This window comes from Cupressus sempervirens, chromosome 3 (genome assembly GCF_028749045.1).
Source record: "Cupressus sempervirens isolate cs-2001-9-10 chromosome 3, ASM2874904v1, whole genome shotgun sequence".
NCBI classification, from domain to species: domain Eukaryota; kingdom Viridiplantae; phylum Streptophyta; class Pinopsida; order Cupressales; family Cupressaceae; genus Cupressus; species Cupressus sempervirens.
Window position 1 is genome coordinate 213101143 of NC_143120.1, and position 19027 is coordinate 213120169.

The following is a 19027-nucleotide window of genomic DNA, read 5'->3' on the forward strand; positions in this document are numbered from 1 at the left end:
CTTGTGATTAACAAAGACCGAAAGGTCATTATATACAAAAGAATAAAACAATGTTTCCTTAGGAAACGATTGTAAAGAATAGAAACATTCTATTCTAGTTGAGAAAGCTAAAAAAGCTACAGCTAACTACAGCTAACTAGATATTTACAATAGATTACCATTAACTAATAATAGACAATTATCTATTATCGTAATACCCTCCCTTAATTGTTAATCTATCTAGAACACCATGCTGTCCGCTGAATTTGACAAACTATTAGGACCAAGAGGCTTGGTGAGGATGTCTACAGTCTGATCTGCGGTAGGAACATACTGCAGATCTATTGTCCCATCATCAACCAGTTGTCGTATATAGTGACAGTGAACATCCACATGCTCAGTTCGCTATGGAAGACCGAATTTTGTGCTAACTTGATAACGCCTTCATTATCAATAGAGGAGTTGGTCCTGTTGGTGACATTTGCATATACCCAAGCATCTGACGAAGCCAAACAACTTCACATCTTGCCTTAACAATGCCTCTATATTCGGCCTCTGTAGACGAGAGAGAAAATGCCAGTTGTTTCTTACTAGTCCAGGTGATTGCACCGGATCCCAAATTGAACACATCTAGAAGTTGACTTTTTATCATCAACAAATTTTGCCCAATCTAAATCGGAGAACCCACGGAGTTTAGGATAAGAGCTTCGAGGGTAACAAGTCCATAATCGAAAGTGCCCTTCACATAACGAAGCACACTCTTTGCTGCCATCCAATGATCAACCTTAGGAGCTGTCATAAAGCGTTAGATATAGTTGATTGCGAAGTTGATATAGGCAAGGTCTAGTAGCAGAGAGGTAGATGAGACTGCCTACTAGTTGCCTATATGTAGTATCATCAACGGAAGTAGAATCAAACTTTGCGGATAACTTGAGACCTTTCTCAATAGGTGTAGATGCAAGCTTGCAATCCTGCATACAAAATTTGTCTAACAAGGCCCTGACATATTTGGATTGAGAGATGAATATACCAGAAGATTGTTGCCAAACCTCAACACCTTGGCAATAATGCACGAGCCCAAGGTCAGTCATATGAAAAGATTGACATAAATTTTGTTTGATTCCCTGAATCAAAAATGCCGAACTGCAAGTGATGATCAAATTATCCACATAAATAACCAAAAGGATGATGTCACTGTCAATAGTCTTGATGTATAGATTTGAGTTTGAAGAACTCCTCTTGAAGCCATGATCATTGAGGTACTTATCAATTTTTATGTACCATGCTCGAGGGGCCTGCTTCAAGCCATAGAGAGCTTTTACCAATCTAAGAACTTGATGGTCTGTACCAACAACCTTGAAACCAGGAGGCTGCATCATGTAGACCTTTTCATGGAGATCACCATTCAGAAAAGCACTCTTGACATAATCTGATGGACCTTCTAGCCAAATTGTGCTGCCATGGCTAGGACTAATTTGATGGTGCTCATCTTTGCAGTAGGAGCAAAGGTCTCTTCATAATCAATGCTCCGACGCTAAGGAAAGCCCTTTGCAACTAAACAAGCTTTATACTTATACAAAGTACCATCCGATTTGTATATGATTTTGTAAACCCATTTGCAGCCAATGGGTTTCTTTCCTAGTGGAAGATTAGAAAGGACCTATCTGTTGTTCTTAAGCAAGCTCTGATGTTCAGATGTCATGGCCTGTTCCCACTTTGGAATTCCTTTAGCTTTGGAATAATTTTGAGGTTCAAATACACTGTGAATGTTGGCCATGAGAGCAAAGTCAGCGGACTCTATAGGTTTTCACTTTTTCCGAGCAGTTCTCCCTTCAATGAGCTCATCATCACGAAGATCAGCACGTGTCTTAGCCCACTACTTAGGCCAGAGAGGAGAATGGCCAACATTAGTATCAGGAGATGCTTGATGAGCAGGTTCATCTTCAGAGGAATCTGGATCAAACTCAGGTGAAACATCTACAAATCAAGGTGATCCTGTAGGAGAAGCCGTAGGTGTTTATATAGGGATCATAGGTATAACTAAAGCTACAGGAGCTATTGGTGCCCTCCCATCAAGTGGACCTAATGGAAACCAAACTCCCAAATCATGAGCCTTCATAGGTTGGTCTGTTGGATTAGGAACAGGAGAAACATGCATGAATGGTCCTCGTTGCTCATCGAAGACTATATCACGATTGTAGATGAGACGAGATGCCTCAACATTGATCAGACGGTAGGTTTTGTGAAGACTGTTGTATCCAACAAGCATGAGCTTCTAACTCTTGGCATTCAACTTGGTGCGTGTCGCATTAGGGATCCAAACAAAAGCAAGGGAGCCAAAAACCTTCAGGTGACTGATTTTGGGCTTGCCACATGACTAGGCCTCTTCCGGAGTTTTACCTTTGACTACCACTATGGGTGACTAGTTCAATAGATGAATTGCAGTGTTAATTGCTTTTGCCCAAAACTTCTTTGGAACATGTCTATGTTTGAGCATGGATTGAGCCATCTCAATGATTGTTCGGTTTCGACATTCAACTACACTTTTCTGTTGTGGCGTGTGGGGTGTGGTTAACTGGCATTTGATGCCATGTGTATCCAAGAAGCTAGAGAAAACATTAGAATAAAATTCCTCCGCATTGTGTTATCTAAGAGTGATAATAGATTTTCCAAACTCTTTTTCAACTAAAAGTTTAAACTTCTGAAATATAGGAAATGCATCTGATTTACTTTTAAGGAAATACACCCACATTTTTCTATTGAAATCATCAACAAACAACAGAAAATACCTGGACCTAAGAACAGGAGGAGTGGCCATAGGGCCGCAGATATTGGCATGAACAAGCTGAAGTACGTGAGAAGATCGCCATGAATCGCCACTGGTGAAAGGTGTGCGATGTTGCTTCCGAGTGTGGCGTGTATCACAAACTTCGAGCTGTTGAGTCTGTATGTTTTGCAATCCATGAACAAGCCCATCCCGATCAAGCTGTGAAAGATAATGCACATTTAAGTGCCCAAATTGCTGATGCCAAAGTGTGCTAACAAAAGACTGCCGAGCAGCCATAGCCAAGTCTCGAGAATCACTAGAATCAGTAAGTCTGAAAAGACCATGATCCTCAAGACCCATTGCAACAGTAGACTAAGCCGCTTGATCAGTAATGGTGCACTAATGTGAACTGAAGGTGACATCCAAGTGTGGAGAATGTCAGAGTAATTGATTGACTGAGAGAAGATTTAGTTCCATCCCTGGAATGTAGTACACATCGAGGAAAATGAGATTCCTCCCAGCAGACTATATTTGAATGTTGCCTTTGCCAACAACCGTGTACTCTTCTCCGCCACCAAAAATAATAGTCTGATAATACTGGTAGTCAGTAAACCAGTCTCTGCAGTGAGTGAAATGACAAGAGGCACCTGAATCAATGTGCCAGGCAGATGATTTCACATGATTTGTAGTTCTTTTAGCTATAAAGGAGTACAACAAACTTCGTTTGCTCAGTGTGCTATGCACTAGTTGCTTTGGGCTGCAAACCTGATTGCTTAGATTGTGCAGCTAAGCGTTTCTGACATTCAACCTTCATGTGCCCAATCTTGTGGCAGTAGTTAATTTGAATGTTCTTTCGGGAACCATCTAATGCTGGAGTAGAAGACTTCTGTTGAGATGGCTGCTGAAACTTGCCTTTATCCTTCTGAAAGGATTTAGCAGCAAAGGCTTTCTTTATGGAGGTGGAGCTGCTATCGAACTATTGATTCCATCAATCTTGTTGAAGTGTGCAGAGATCAGTGAACTTCAAATCAACACCAGAAGACGTGATGTTCAGTCTCGATAAAATGTTCATAGGACTTTGGTAAACTCCGAAGAGTGATAACCACAATATCCTCTTCCTCAATCTTGCGATCAATGGCAAGCAACTGATCACAGATTTCTTGAATCCTATTTAGGTGTGCTTGGAGTGAGGTTCGCTCATCCATGAGAATATAAAATAGTGTTTTTCAGAGAGAAAGCTCTTCTTTTGTCAGAAGTCTCATGAAGACCTTCGAGATGTGTCTAGATCTTGGCAGTTGTCTTGATGATGGAATCAGGGAAAACTGATCATTAGCCACAGATAATATGAGAAGCATCACTGCCTCTCGATTATTTAGATCCCATGCATCTTGATCATGACCAGGAGCATTAGGATGCTTCGTAACACCTAGAACAAGTTGCTTGATGTTCCGATATTCAAAAATTGCGATGATCCATTGCTTCCAAGTGCCATAATTTCGAGCATTGAATTTTGAGTTGTGGTTGAGCAGGATGTTTGTTAGAGATGCCAGTAAAAATCTTTGAAGGCATTTTGTTGATGAAAAAATGCAAGACCCAAAAAATTTGGAGTGACCCAGAAGAGAGCTCGAAAATCCTAGAAGGATTATGGTGTCATTTTTTGGATCCACTGGCTCAAAAATCGAGGCACAAAAATCAAGGCTTAGAAAATTCTGACAACCTAGTTGAGCTCTCGAAAAATCCACCAAGAATGTGAAATCATAATATTTTTTTGATCTTAGAAATTAAGGTTTCAAAGAAAACCCTAGCTGGCAGCCATTAATGGTTGAATTGCAAAAAAATGGTGTTTGCAGGAAGAAAGATGCCCCATTTTTTTAGAACCGAGTCGTTTTGGCTAAGACGGTAGGGAGGATGAAGATTTGATACAGAAACATTCAGACTTTCACCCTAAAATCGTGCATCTGCTGGTCGCGCAGATGGTGGAAACAATCTCAAAAAAAAAGAAGTCTTAGATAATTATCTGAATCAAAACTATGGATTCTATGTATTTAGTAGGAAATACAAACCCGTGCAACTACAATGTGAACCTCCAAATCACATGGGTGCGGGTTGAAGACACGATTTTTCTAGTCACGAGTAGGAAAAATCGTGAGATGCAGTCAATTGCTGATTTTTAAATTTTTTTTATTATCAACAGACCCTAGATGAAAATATTGCATAATCTCCAAGATTCAAACGGATGAAAGTCTTCACAAAAAATGGAAACCCTAGCCGGGTTTATGTGAAAAGTCTCAGAAATAATTTCAAAAAATTTTAACAAAAAATTTCAAAAGAAATTATAATTTTTAAAAAAAAATTTGAAGTATTGGCTCGAATACCATATTACGAAGTAATTGGTAAAATACTTGTTAATAGCAGAGGTCGAAAGGTGATTATATACAAACTAATAAAATGATGTTTCCTTACGAAACGTTCGTAAAGAATAGAAACATTCTATTCTAGTTGAGAAAGCTAAAAATGATACAACTAACTAAAGCTAACTAGATATTTACAATAGATTACCATTAACTAATAATAGACAATTATCTATTATCATAATATTTTCTTCGTTGGGGAAGAACTCATTGATCACTCTAACATCTTGATATGTATGCAACTTTGAATGAATAAAAACGGGAGCCAAAGCTCCTTCATATAGAGTTGTCAAGAAAAATTGCAATCTAAACACTCAAATATATTCATTTCCTTCAAAAAAGGCTTTTTAAACAATTAAAAACAACTTAATGCCCAAGTTCCAATTCCCTAGGTGTCTAACTTGGTGAACAAAACATTACTTTATAAAATTAAAACACTGAAGAGAACAATATACGTTGCAAATTTATTGCAATAATTAAAGTAATCTTTAATCAATTTGTGAATATCCCCACCAAAACACCAAAAATTGAAAATGTTCATGATGAAGTATAATTGAAGATGAAGTTGATGTCGGGTGCCAAAATGGGCACTTCCTAAAAACAAGTGTTGTCCAAGAATTGGGGAGAACAAACTAGAAGGCCAAAGAAACTACAAAGAGCATTGCCGCCAATTAGAATGCCAAATAGACACCCACATAGATCTTGGAAGCCAAGAAAACTAAAACTAAGCTCTCAAAGCATGCTAGAGCAACTGCCACCAATTAGCCAATAGGAGCCGAGGAATAGGCTAATTGGAAGCAAAAGCCAATTAGGTCCGAGAATTTGACATCTGACATCTTTCCATTCATTGGAAACAATGGATACCTTCGTTTCAATGCATGAATCCTTTATCGGCTTCAATGAATCTTCTACAAGTTAAACCTTTTTTTCCCAATAAGGGGCCACACTTTTCATAGCTCAGGCCTTTGTACTCTTTGGGAGCTCAATTGATTTTTCTCATCATTTTTGGCCAATATGGTGAGTTAACAAAACCAAAAGCCAACCCATTTGCATAAATACATCTTGCTATGTGTGGATCGGCAATTTTTGGAGTCTTGTTTTGAAATGCAGTTTCAAGATGTCCCTTTGTATTTTTGTTTGTAGCGGGGTCTTCATTTCCAGGAGTGGCTGAAAATGGATGGCTCTCTACCACAACATTGGGATTATATGATGGCATAGGGGGCTTATTCTTTTTGTTTTTCATTTTGGTAAGGGAACATTTTCTCTATGGATTGCAAGATAATCTATCTGCTCTTGCTCTGTAATATATGCTATCACTTGCTTCGATGATACATGTACACCATTCTTGGTAGGAGAAACTTTGATGCCTTGTGAAGATATTCTACACGGGCTTTCACTTCACTATGTGAACTTTTATGACTAACTTCACATCCTTGCCAATCCAAATATATCTCCCACCACTTGAAACTGGTTGTATCATATTAACATACTTCCATACAGAACACATTTGTTTTGAATTTTGGTTAGGTTGTGGAGTTAAATTAGCTGCCATTGTAATCCCTATGGCAGAAAATTTTACAAGCACATTCATAACAAATAAAATTTTGAAAACAAATAACAGATATATAAATACCTAGCTCTTCCGATTCATTTGTAGAAGAATAAAAGAAAATTAAAAAACAAAGAAGAGACATTGCTCCATGGTTGTAAAACAAAAATGAAGGGGGAAAATGAGATAAACTTCTTTGCAAAAATATCCTTATACGATCTTCTTAGCACCCAATCAACACTGCAAATATGTAAAATGACAAAATAATTGTTGTAAAACTTTCGAAGGTCAATCTTCAGCTCCCTTTGTTGATTCAAAAAGTTAAAAATAGTGTTCAGCTTTTTGGAATGATACTTGTTTTATGCCACAGAATAAGCTAAAATAAACTTGTTTTGGCATTTGAAATGCTCTAGAAGTGATTTTTACAGTTTGAGATCCCTTTTAGGCCACAAAGGGCAATGTCAAATCATGAACCCAACCCCACAATCAATGAACCCAGCCCCACAATCTTGATTCCTGCTTAAATATGCAGGCAGATTAAATTAGATTGTAGATCGAGTTCATACTGGACTTAGATTGGCAACATAGCCAGAAAGCTTGTCTTGGTTGTTAGAGCTATCATTTCCCTTAAGGATCAACAATTTCTTTTCTAATTGAAGCTTCCATTGTTGTTTTGGAGCCAGAATGTCATAAAGAAATAAAGATCTACAAACTCATTTTGTTTTTCCCTTGATGCTTTTTTTATATTTGAGTGAACCTTCTATTCTCTTGTCTCATGAGTCACAACCACTATCCTTTATTTCCTAGGGGATTGTGGACTTTGTTATTCTTCTTGAAGTAGATTTCATCTAATTATATCTGTTCTATTTGGATAGATTTGGATTTCTATGGCTTTGCTGCTTGATCACGTTCAGAACTAGAGCCATTTTTTTTTGGGTATGGTTGTTTTATTAGAATAATCTTTATGTTTCTTTTTAATGCTCACTATTGTATCTTATTGTATCTCTGTAAATATTAGAATGTTTCTAATATTTAGGTGTAGTCTAGAATAGAATGTTTTTATTCTATTCAACTCTCCTCTTTGTATATATAGATCATTTGATATCTGATTAACAAGTCCAGTATTCTGCCATTTACGTTTGTAACATGGTATTAGAGCAAGGTTGGATTTTTTTGAAAATAATAATTTCTTATTGAAATTATTTGAACCTTATTTTCAAAATTATTCTTTCCCTAAATTGTTTTGCTTCATTATACCTAGTTCAGGCTAGGGTTTGGGATGAGAAATATCTGCAACTCGGGTTTGTAAAGTGCAACATCAGTCAGCAAATCACGAGTTCCTTGATTGAATTGTGTAGGGTTTGTTACTCACGATTTGCAAACAGCCAGTTCTTGACTTGTGTAGGGTTTGTTACTAAGGGATCTGGCCTTTGTAACTACAGCAATCACGCCTCTTGTTTGCAACTTACATGTTTTCTCAAATCGCGTTCTCTACAACTCACGTTTTTTCTGAAGTCACGGTTTGCCAAAGACAGCATTTTTAAGGGTGAAATCACAGTTTTTTTTTGCTAAAAACTCCTTGCCTATGCTGTCTTAGACAAAAACGTCCCTGTTCTGATCAAAATCAGGCATTTTCAGACTTGTGAACACCATTTTTTTGTTGTTTTGACCTCCATGTCGCAGACTGGTTTTTTGGCTTGAAACCCTAATTTTTGGGGTTGGAATTTTTTTTTGTTTTCAAATTCTTGGTGGGTTTTTTGAGATCTCAAATGGGTTGTCGGATTTTTCTCGTTGCCTCGATTTTTGAGCCAACGGATCCAAATTCTGATAGCATATTATTTTTGGGTTTTTTGAGCTCTCTTTTGGGTACTTCGATTTTTCTGAGTCTTTCATTTTCTCACCTCGAAGTTTGTGCCATTCACACATTATGAGCATCCATATCAGCAACATTAGAAGTCAGACTCAATTAAAAAGCAAGCCAATGCTGCCCAACACTCGGAGTAGAAAGAATCTATCTACCATGCCTTTATGGCCAGCATACTTGCAGAGCATGTGAAATCTTCTGCGTGGTACATAGATTCTAGTGCCTTCCAACATTTCACTCATAGGCGTGATTGGTTTGTTGAATTCACTCCCTATTCTAACTCAGTAATCTTTGGAGGTGGCGAAAAATACAATATTGTTGGCAAGGACAATGTTCAGATTCAGTCTAGAGGAAGAAGACTCATGTTCCTCAATGTATGTTATGTTCTTGGCATGAAACGTAATCTTCTATCTGTTAGTCAAATTATGAAGCACTCCCTGTAGTTGGATGTCATTTTCAGTGGAAATAAGTGTTCAATTATTGATCGTGCTTCTATCACTACACTTGCTATCGGTCTTGAGGATCATGGTATTTATAGGCTTGTCAATTTAGGCAATTCCCTTGAGCATGCCTTCATCGCCAAATCATCCGCTCTTAGCGGCCTTTGGCATCAGCGATACGGTCACCTGAACATTCAATATCTAGCACAACTTGCTCTTGATAATTTAGTTCATGGCCTACCTGATATCTAGACCCAAAACCATCGCGTTTGCGGAGCTTTCCAAGCAGGGAAGCAACATAGGACACCATTTAAGGATGGTGAATCATGGCGGGCATCTAAAGTACTCCAGCTGGTCCATGCTGATGTATGTCGTCCTATGAATACTCCTTCTGTTACTGGGAATAGGTACTTCTTGTTGTGGATGATTTCAGTCACAAAATGTGGGTATATTTTCTTAAGCGAAAATCAAATGCTTTTCCTATATTTCAGCAATTTAAAGCCCTAGTAGAAAAAGAGTTTGGTTCCCCCATCTGTACTCTTAGGACCAATAATGGGGGGGAATTCTGTTCTTCTGCTTTCTCTGCCTTTTGTACTACTCATGGCATTAGACGTCAATTCACCACACCTCACACCCCTTAGCAAAACGGTGTTGTAGAGCGTCGAAACCGTACCATCACAGAAATGGCTAGGGCTATGCTAGAACATAGAAATGTTCCCAGAAAATATTAGGCAGAAGTAGTATCCACAGCTGTCTACCTTCTTAACCGGTCACCCACCCTTGCAGTTAACCATAAGACTCTTGAGGAAGCCTGGTCTGGTCGCAAACCTAGGATCAACCATTTGAAAGTTTTTGGCTTTCTAGCATATGTATGGATTCTTGATGCCAAACGCATTAAGTTGGATTCCAAAAGCCAAAAACTCATGTTTACAGGATACAATCACACACATAAGGCCTACAGATTGATTGATGTAAACACTGGTCATTTAATCTTCAATTGTGATGTTGTGTTTGATGAGGAACTCAAACCATTTCAGCTCTCTGCCTCCCCGTTGCATTTCGAGATTTAGTCTTCAGCAATCTCTGACTTGGGTCCTTTTATTTTATATGAGTCGTTTGATGCTACTGATACATCACCTCAGCCACCTCCAGATAATACAACTCCTGCTCCTACTCCTCATCCAGCTATTCCGACAGCATCTGATATTGGCTCCTCTACTCTTCAGCCAAAATGGTGGGCTCAAACGATTAGTGATCTTTGTCTTGATGAACTCATTGAGGGTAGAACCTCCAAAAATAAGAGCATTCAGCACAACACAACCAACTCAGAACCAAAAGTATGTAGACTCCAAAAGGTCCTCTATGGTCTTAAACAGGCCCCTCGGGCTTGGTACATAAAGATTGATCAGTACTTGGTTGCTCAGGGATTTTAGTGTAACTTGTTAGATAGTAATCTGTATATTAATACTCTAGTAATGATATTCTTTTTCTTGTTGTCTATGTGGATGATTTGATCATTACTGGGAGTTCAGAACATTTGATTTTAGAAATCAAACAGGATCTATGTAGAACTTTTGATATGATAAATCTCGGATTGCTTCATTATTGTTTAGGTATTGAGGTTTGGTAGACTGACAATAGTATTTTTTTTTTGTCTCAGTCCAAGTATGCCAAAAATTTGCTTGATAGGTTTTGAATGCAGGATTGCAAACCTACCTCCACTCCTATGGAGATTGGTCTGAAATTGTCTACACAATCTGATTCTCCTCCTATAGATGAAACACTCTTTAGGCAACTAGTAGGTAGTCTCATCTACCTTACTACTACTAGACTTGATCTTAGTTTTGCAGTCAGCTACATCTCATAGTTCATGATGAACCCCAGGACTGATCATTGGATTGCAGCGAAACGTATGTTGCGTTATGTACATGGTACTTTAGATTATGGTCTTCTTTACACAAGGAGTGCTACTCCTTAGCTCAGTGGATTCACCGATTCCGATTGGGCCGGCCCAATTGATGACAAGAAATCTACTTCTGGCTATGTGTTCAGTATCGGTTCTGTCGCAATTACCTGGACCAGTAAGAAGCAACAGGCATGGGCACTCTCCTCTACAGAAGCAGAGTATAAAGGAGCTGTCAAGGCAGCTTGTGAAGCAATTTGGCTCCGTCAGATGCTTGCAGATATGCATATTCTTCAAGCAGGTCTGACTTCTTTGTTTTCAGACAATCAGGGAGTACTCAAACTTGCCAAGGACCCAGTGTTTCATGAACGAACCAAGCACATAGAGCTTCATTGCCATTACATCCAACAATTAGTAGAAGATACCCATTCTTGTGATGTTCTGCATTTAAATGTGTATTTTTAATAATCAATAGGTTCTTTCAATTCTATACAGTATACCTTCATGCTTCAAGTTCTATAAGAGTTCTGGTCAAGAGAGACCTTTCCAGGTCAATGTTGACATAGATGGTGGCTTAATGTTAAACATCAGGCTGCATGGTCAACTTGGAATTAACCATGAACTCCCTATTCACTTTTGTATTTTGCTCAGAAATGTCTTATATATATTTTTAGGGAGTAACAGCAGTTTGCCTAAATTAGAATGCTGCTCGGGAGCTCATTTATTGGACTGAAATCAGGATTCAGCAAGAACAGACCAGATTTGCTATAGAACAATAGAGCACCTTGGAAAGGGTTTTCCATTCTATGAGAAATTGATTGCCTTGAAATACAGTACAATTTTGACAGTTAATATATCAGATTTTAATTTCTACACAATCAAATCCAGAAATTAAAATCTCATTTACATGGATTGTGGAAATCTAATAGATCTGAGTTAATATATCGATCTGTCCTCTTGGTTTCCAATTTGAACGCATCCAGCTTGCCAGGAATTTGGGCCTGGGTATCCTCCTATAAATGAGCACATCAAGTCTTTCTTTCTTTAAACCTTCAATCTTAGTTACATTTCATCCAATCAGAATTGGGCTTCTTGAGGAGCTTTTTAGCTTTAATAAATAATCCTTACCCATTCTTGTTGAACTATTGGTTGATTACTGTTATCTGATCATTATGAAAGATAGTTTTTAGTAGTTTTTTTCTGGGTGGTGGAGGACCATCTGGCAATACAGATGTTTAAAGAGAGAACTGAGGGCATGATTTCTCTAAACCAGCATTGGTTAAAAAATGTACAGCCCTAATTCTAGACAATATCTGAAGAGTTTGGGAGAAAATTCAGGTTGCTGATGGAAATATTGACCATAAAATTAGAGAACCAGGTTCAGAATGGAAGGGAAAATTTTAACTCAGACAGAAGGTACCTCAAAAAGTGAAGATTCAAAACAGCTAGGAAAATAATGGAAAAAAATATCACCAAATGAAGTGAAGCTATCTAATTATAAAATAGTGGGAGGTGGGCTTAAATTCTCATGATGCAAGATCTCTAGAAAGGACAGAATGCTGGAGAAATCCATATCTTGCATACTGGACAATATTGACTTTTGTATAATGACTTTTATTATAGCTCAAGTTCCAATCTTTTTGATTCTTTATACAGATTCTAGGTGAATTGGCCTACACATTATCTTTGTTTAATATAGAAGGTTACATAAACATGACTGGTGCTAGTGTGTGGGGGTCTATCCTGTTATGTTTGTTACAAACGTAAATGGCAGAATACTTGCTTGATTAATCAGAGATCGAAACGATCAATATTTACAAAAGGACGATAGAATAGAATAGAAACATTCTATTCTACACTACAACTAAATATTAGAAACATTCTAATATTTACAGTAAACTACAATAGTGAGCATTTAAAGATTATTCTAATACCCCCCCATAATGCTCAATCTATTTACTACACCAATAGATCCCCTGAATTTAACAAACTTGTCAGGACCAAGGGGTTTTGTGAAAATATCTGCTGGTTGCTCTGAGGTAGGGACATAGAGTAACTGAACAGTTCCATCTTCTACTAATTGTCGAATATAATGGCAATGAAGCTCTATGTGCTTGGTTCGTTCATGAAACACTGGGTTTTTGGCGAGTTTGAGTACTGCCTGATTGTCTGAAAACAAAGAAGTTGGACCCGCTTGAGAAATATGCATATCTGCAAGCATCTGACGGAGCCAAACTGCTTCACAAGCTGCCTTGACAGCTCCTCTATATTCTGCTTCTGTAGAGGAGAGGGCATGTGCCTGTTGCTTCTTACTAGTCCAGGTAACTGCTGCAGATCCAATACTGAACACATAACCAGAAGTAGATTTCCTGTCATCAACTGAGCTGGCCCAATCAGAATCGGCGAATCCACGGAGCTGAGGAGTAGTACTCCTTGTATAACAAAGACCATAATCTGAAGTACCCTGTACATAGCGTAATACACGTTTTGCTGCAATCCAATGATCAGTCTTGGGGTTTGTCATGAACCGGGAGATGTAGCTGATTGCAAAACTGAGATCAGGTCTAGTAGTAGTAAGATAGATGAGACTACCTACTAGTTGCCTGAAGAGTGTTTCATCTACAGGAGGAGAATCAGATTGTGTGGACAATTTCAGACCAGTCTCCATAGGAGTGGTGGCAGGTTTGCAATCCTGCATTCGAAACCTGTCAAGCAAACTTCTGGCATACTTGGACTGAGACAAAAAAATACTGTTGTCAGTCTGCCAAACCTCAATACCTAAACAATAATGAAGCAATCCAAGATCGGTCATGTCAAAAGTTCTGCATAGATCCTGTTTGATATCTGAAATCAAATGTTCTGAACTCCCAGTAATGATCAGATCATCCACGTAGACAACAAGAAAAAGAATTTCATTACTAGGGTGTTTAATATACAAATTACTATCTGACGGGCTGCGCTGAAATCCCTGAGCAACCAAGTACTGATCAATCTTTATGTACCAAGCCCTAGGAGCCTGTTTAAGACCATAGATGGCCTTCTTGAGTCTACATACTTTTGGTTCTGAACCGGCAACCTTAAAACCTGGGGGCTGTGTCATGTAGACTTCTTCCTGTAATTTACCATTGAGAAAAGCACTCTTCACATCCATCTGATGAACTTTCCAACCATACTGAGCTGCAATGGCAAGCAGAATACGAATAGTACTCATCTTAGCTGTTGGAGCAAATGTCTCCTCATAGTCAATGCCTTCACGTTGGGTGAATCCTCGAGCAACAAGTCTGGCTTTGTATTTGTCCAAGGTACCATCTGCATGGTACTTGACCTTATAGACCCATTTAGAGCTAATGGGTTTGTTCCCAAGAGGAAGATCTGAAAGAACCCAGGTGTGGTTCTTCTGAAGACTTTGAAGCTCAGCATCCATTGCATGTTCCCATTCTGGAATTCCTTTGGCCTCTGCATATGTCTGGGGCTCAGGGATACTATGGATGTTTGCCATAAGAGCTATATTAACTGTGTTGTGCTGAATGCTCTTATTTTTGGAGGTTCTACCCTCAATGAGTTCATCAGGACGAAGATCACTAATCGTTTTAGCCCACCATTTTGGCCGAAGAGTCGAGGAGCCAATATCAAATGCTGTCGGGATAGCTGTATTATCAGGAGGTGGCTGAGGTGGTGTATCAGTAGCATCAGATGACTCATGTAAAATAGAAGAACCCAAGTCAGAGATTGCTGAAGACTGAATCTCAGAATGCAGTGGAGAGTCAGAGAGCGGAAATGGTCCAAGTTCCTCATCAAACACAACATCACGACTGAAGATTAAACGATCAGTATTTACATCAATCAACCGATAGGCCTTATGTGTGTAACTATATCTTGTAAACATAAGTTTTTGGCTTTTGGAATCCAACTTAGTGCGTTTGACATCAGGAATCCATACATATGCCAGAGAGCCAAAAACTTTCAAATGGTTGATCTTAGGTTTGCGACCAGACCAGGCTTCCTCAGGGGTTTTATGATTAACGGCAAGAGTGGGTGATCGGTTAAGAAGATAGACCGCTGTGGATACTGCTTCTGCCCAATATTTTCTGGGAACATTTCTATGTTCTAACATAGCCCTAGCCATTTCTGTGATGGTACGGTTACGACGCTCTACAACACCGTTTTGTTGAGGAGTGTGAGGTGTGGTGAGCTGACGTCTAATGCCGTGAGTAGTACAGAAGACAGAGAAAGCAGATGAACAAAATTCCCCCCCATTATCGGTCCTAAGAGTACAGATGGAGGAACCAGACTCTTTTTCTACTAGAGCTTTAAATTGCTGAAATATAGGAAAAACATTTGATTTTTGCTTAAGAAAATATACCCACATTTTGCGACTAAAATCATCCACAAAGAGTAAGAAGTACCTGTTCCCGGAAATAGGAGTATTCATAGGACCACATACATCAGCGTGGACCAACTGTAGCACTCTAGATGCCCGCCATGATTCGCCATTCGTAAATGGTGTCCTATGTTGCTTCCCTGCTTGGCAAGCTCCGCAAACGCGATGGTTCTGGGTCTGGATGTTAGGTAGGCCATGGACTAAATTACTCGAGCAAGTTGTGCTAGATATTGCATGTTCAGATGACCATATCGTTGATGCTAGAGGCTGCTGAGAGCGGATGATTCGGCGATGAAGGCATGCTCAAGAGAATCTCCTGAATCTATAAGTCTATAAATACCATGATCCTCAAGACCGATAGCAAGGATAGTGCGAGAAGCACGATCAATAATTGAACACTTATTTCCACTGAAGACGTCATCCAACTGAGGAGAGTGCTTCCTAATCTGACTAACAGACAGAAGATTATGTTTCATGCCAAGAACATAACATACATTGAGAAACATGAGTTTTCTTCCTCCAGACTGAATCTGAACATTGCCTTTTCCGACAATATTGTATTCTTCGCCGCCTCCAAAGATGACTGAATTAGAATAGGGAGTGAATTCAACAAACCAATCACGCCTATTAGTGAAATGTCGAGAGGCACCAGAATCGATGTACCAGGCAGAAGATATCGCATGATTTGTAGGTATGCTGGCCATAAAGGCATGATAGAGAGATTCTTTCTGCTCTGAGTGCTAGGCAGCATTGGCTTGCTGTTGAATTGAGTTTGACTTCTGATGTTGTTGATACAGATGGTCATAATATGCAAATGTCTCAAATGGCACAAATTTCGAGGTGAGAAAATGAATGACCCAAAAAAAATGGAGAAGTATACGGACAAGAGCTTGAAAAACCCAAAAATAATACGTTGTCGGAATTCGGATCCGCTGGCTCAAAAATCGAGGCACAAAAATCGAGACACCCACAAAAATTTGATGAAGACCCATTAAAGATCTCGGAAAACCCACGAAGAATCTGCAAACAGAAAAATTTGTCTAGACCCACAAAGTAAGGTTTCGGGCAAAACCCTAGTCATTGGCTTTGAAGGTCGATTTAGCAAAAAAAATGGTGGTTTTACAGTCGACCAGTACTGGAAGTAGGTCACGGCAGGATGGAGGAGGTCATACGAACACCGAAAATCAGAACACTGACGCCTGGAGGTCACACGAATGGGCAAAAAACACGACCATAAACCTGCGAACGTCGGACCTCCAATAAATCACGAATTTGCAGAAATAAATGGCGGATTGACGTCTTTGCAACCAGAAGATATTTGTCTTGATTGATGTCAGTCGCAAGCATAGACCAAAGATCCGCTGTTTGTAACTGAGATGCAGATCACCAAGGAACAAGAAACGTGATTTTAAAAAAACCAGCAATTTTCAAATTTTCTAGAGCCGCGATTTTACCATAGGAAAACGTGATTTACAGTCATCCAAACCCTAGCTTGGACTAGATATAACGAAGCAAAATTATTTAGGAAGAAATAATTTCGAAAACCAGGTTCAGATAATTTCAATAAGAAATTATTATTTTCAAAGAAAATTTAACCTTGCTCTGATACCATGTTACAAACGTAAATGGCAGAATACTTGCTTGATTAATCAGAGATCGAAACGATCAATATATACAAAAGGACGATAGAATAGAATAGAAACATTCTATTCTACACTACAACTAAATATTAGAAACATTCTAATATTTACAGTAAACTACAATAGTGAGCATTTAAAGATTATTCTAATAATGTTCATCAAACGGCTTTTACATTGGATCTTGCCTTCTTACCGTATGTATTTACCTATCCATTCAAGTAGGTTGATTTGCCTTATGATTGCAAGCAATTGTTTAGCAACTGAAGTGGGTCAGGTAAATTGTGATATCGTGGTCTTATATAACAGCTCATGCTTTTGGCTTTTCCTTCACAATTGTTAATTATAGTGATACTAGTTATTTAGTTAACAACCTGATTCAAAGTATTCCATGTTATGTATGGCTGGCCTGGAGATTACTTTCTTTGGTAACTAGTTTCCTTCACTTTTCTTTATCTCAAACAAAATCTCACCATAAGATATCTTGCTGGTGGTTTGATGTGTAGAATGTAGACCATGCTGAGCAAATTTGGGCAAAATTTATATTTAATATTTTAGCGGTACTGCTTCTATTTATAAATGACTGGAGGCTAATTAAATTAATCTGTAAAATTAAAGATTTTTGACTCAACCACATTAACAATCTGATGGATTATGAATGTATCTCGTCTTTTCTTGGACAAGCAAAAGCTTCAGTTTTTGCTGTTTCCATTTTGATGTGAACATGCAGTGGATTAAACTCTAGACTTCGTGGTTTACATTTCTCACGGCATCTGTTTGGGGTGATGCTTATGCAGTTGGGTGGATGCATTTGATGATAGCGTGGAGCATCAAGAAGCAAAATGAATATGGCATCTTGCTATCTTCTGTCCCAAAAAATTGTCTTCTTTGGCATCGTGTATTTTACAGGTCAAATGCTGTGTCATTTCATTTGAATATCAGTATACAATTTGAACATAATTAAACTCCTACCTATTGGAGAACATTTATATATAAAAAGGAAGTAAATGACAATATTTTGTTTGCAGAAAATTTGTTTAACTGATTCATTACTTGTAATTGGCAAATGAGTCGCACCATTTTTTGATACTTGAGCAATATAACTCCACCAAATAGGTTGCCATTGTTAGTAGATGACAGCCAGCTTGCGATGGCTTAAATATCTGATATTTCGCTTCATATGTAACCTGTGTATTTCTTCCCATCACCAGTTTCTCACCTTATAGCACTTTTATCAGCATGCATCATAATACAGTCCAATGAGAGGTGTATCATCTTGAGACTTGATTTGTATGCTTACTCTATTTCAAAGAATAATCTTATACTAATTTGTATTGTGAGTAAAAAATTAGATGAATTTTGTGGTCAACAATTTGAGCTAAATCTGTAAAATCTAGTGCATTTCACGTTTAAATAAAAAATGTAATATGACCTCTTGAATTATGTGTTGAACATGATATTGATGTTTAAGTTTGGGTTTGGATCTTGTGAAAGGAACACACATCAAAACTAACATTTAACTATGAAAACCTTTTATGCTGTTGGCAACTCCATCAATTGCTCTCATCTGCACACTAGTGTGTTTGAAGTCTTTGTGAGATGTCACACTTCTTGATCCATGCTTCATGTTTTTAGGTCTGTTTCATTGCAGAATCTAGCGGCAAGATGTAATTATATCTTCAACAATTATTTTGCACATGGCCAGTATCACAAACTCATAATTAATGTATGAACAAATATACAAGTACATGTATACTTGTTTAATTGTTATGAACACCATTTCAAATATGATATTAATAACAATAATTAATAAATGGATGGAGAGTTATAAAATTAATAATGAATATTATTATTCTCAATAATTAAATTAATGGATCATTTTATTAATCAATATACAAATATTAAGTTTTTAATATTATTATCCACATTACTCTAATAAGTTAAGAAAGCAAATAATAAGTTAAGAAAGCAAATAAAACTATTATCAGCATGATAAAAAACCGATGGAAATAATAATACAGAACCAATCTCATTACCATCGATGATAATTATTTTATTAACAAAACATTGACAATGTCAATGATTATGGACTTTGG

At 38.0% G+C, this 19027-nt stretch overlaps 1 protein-coding gene across 1 annotated transcript in view; it reads left to right on the forward strand.

Moving 5' to 3' along the window:
- The window catches only part of LOC149565575 (uncharacterized), a 60301-nt gene extending 42338 nt beyond the window's left edge, over positions 1 to 17963 (forward strand). Inside the window, exon 3 of the mRNA XM_089819094.1 lies at positions 17729 to 17963. Coding sequence (XP_089675220.1) covers positions 17729 to 17746 — 18 coding nt within the window. The 3' untranslated portion in view covers positions 17747 to 17963. The remainder of the gene's footprint in view (positions 1 to 17728) is intronic.
- The last annotated feature ends 1064 nt before the right edge of the window (positions 17964 to 19027 follow it).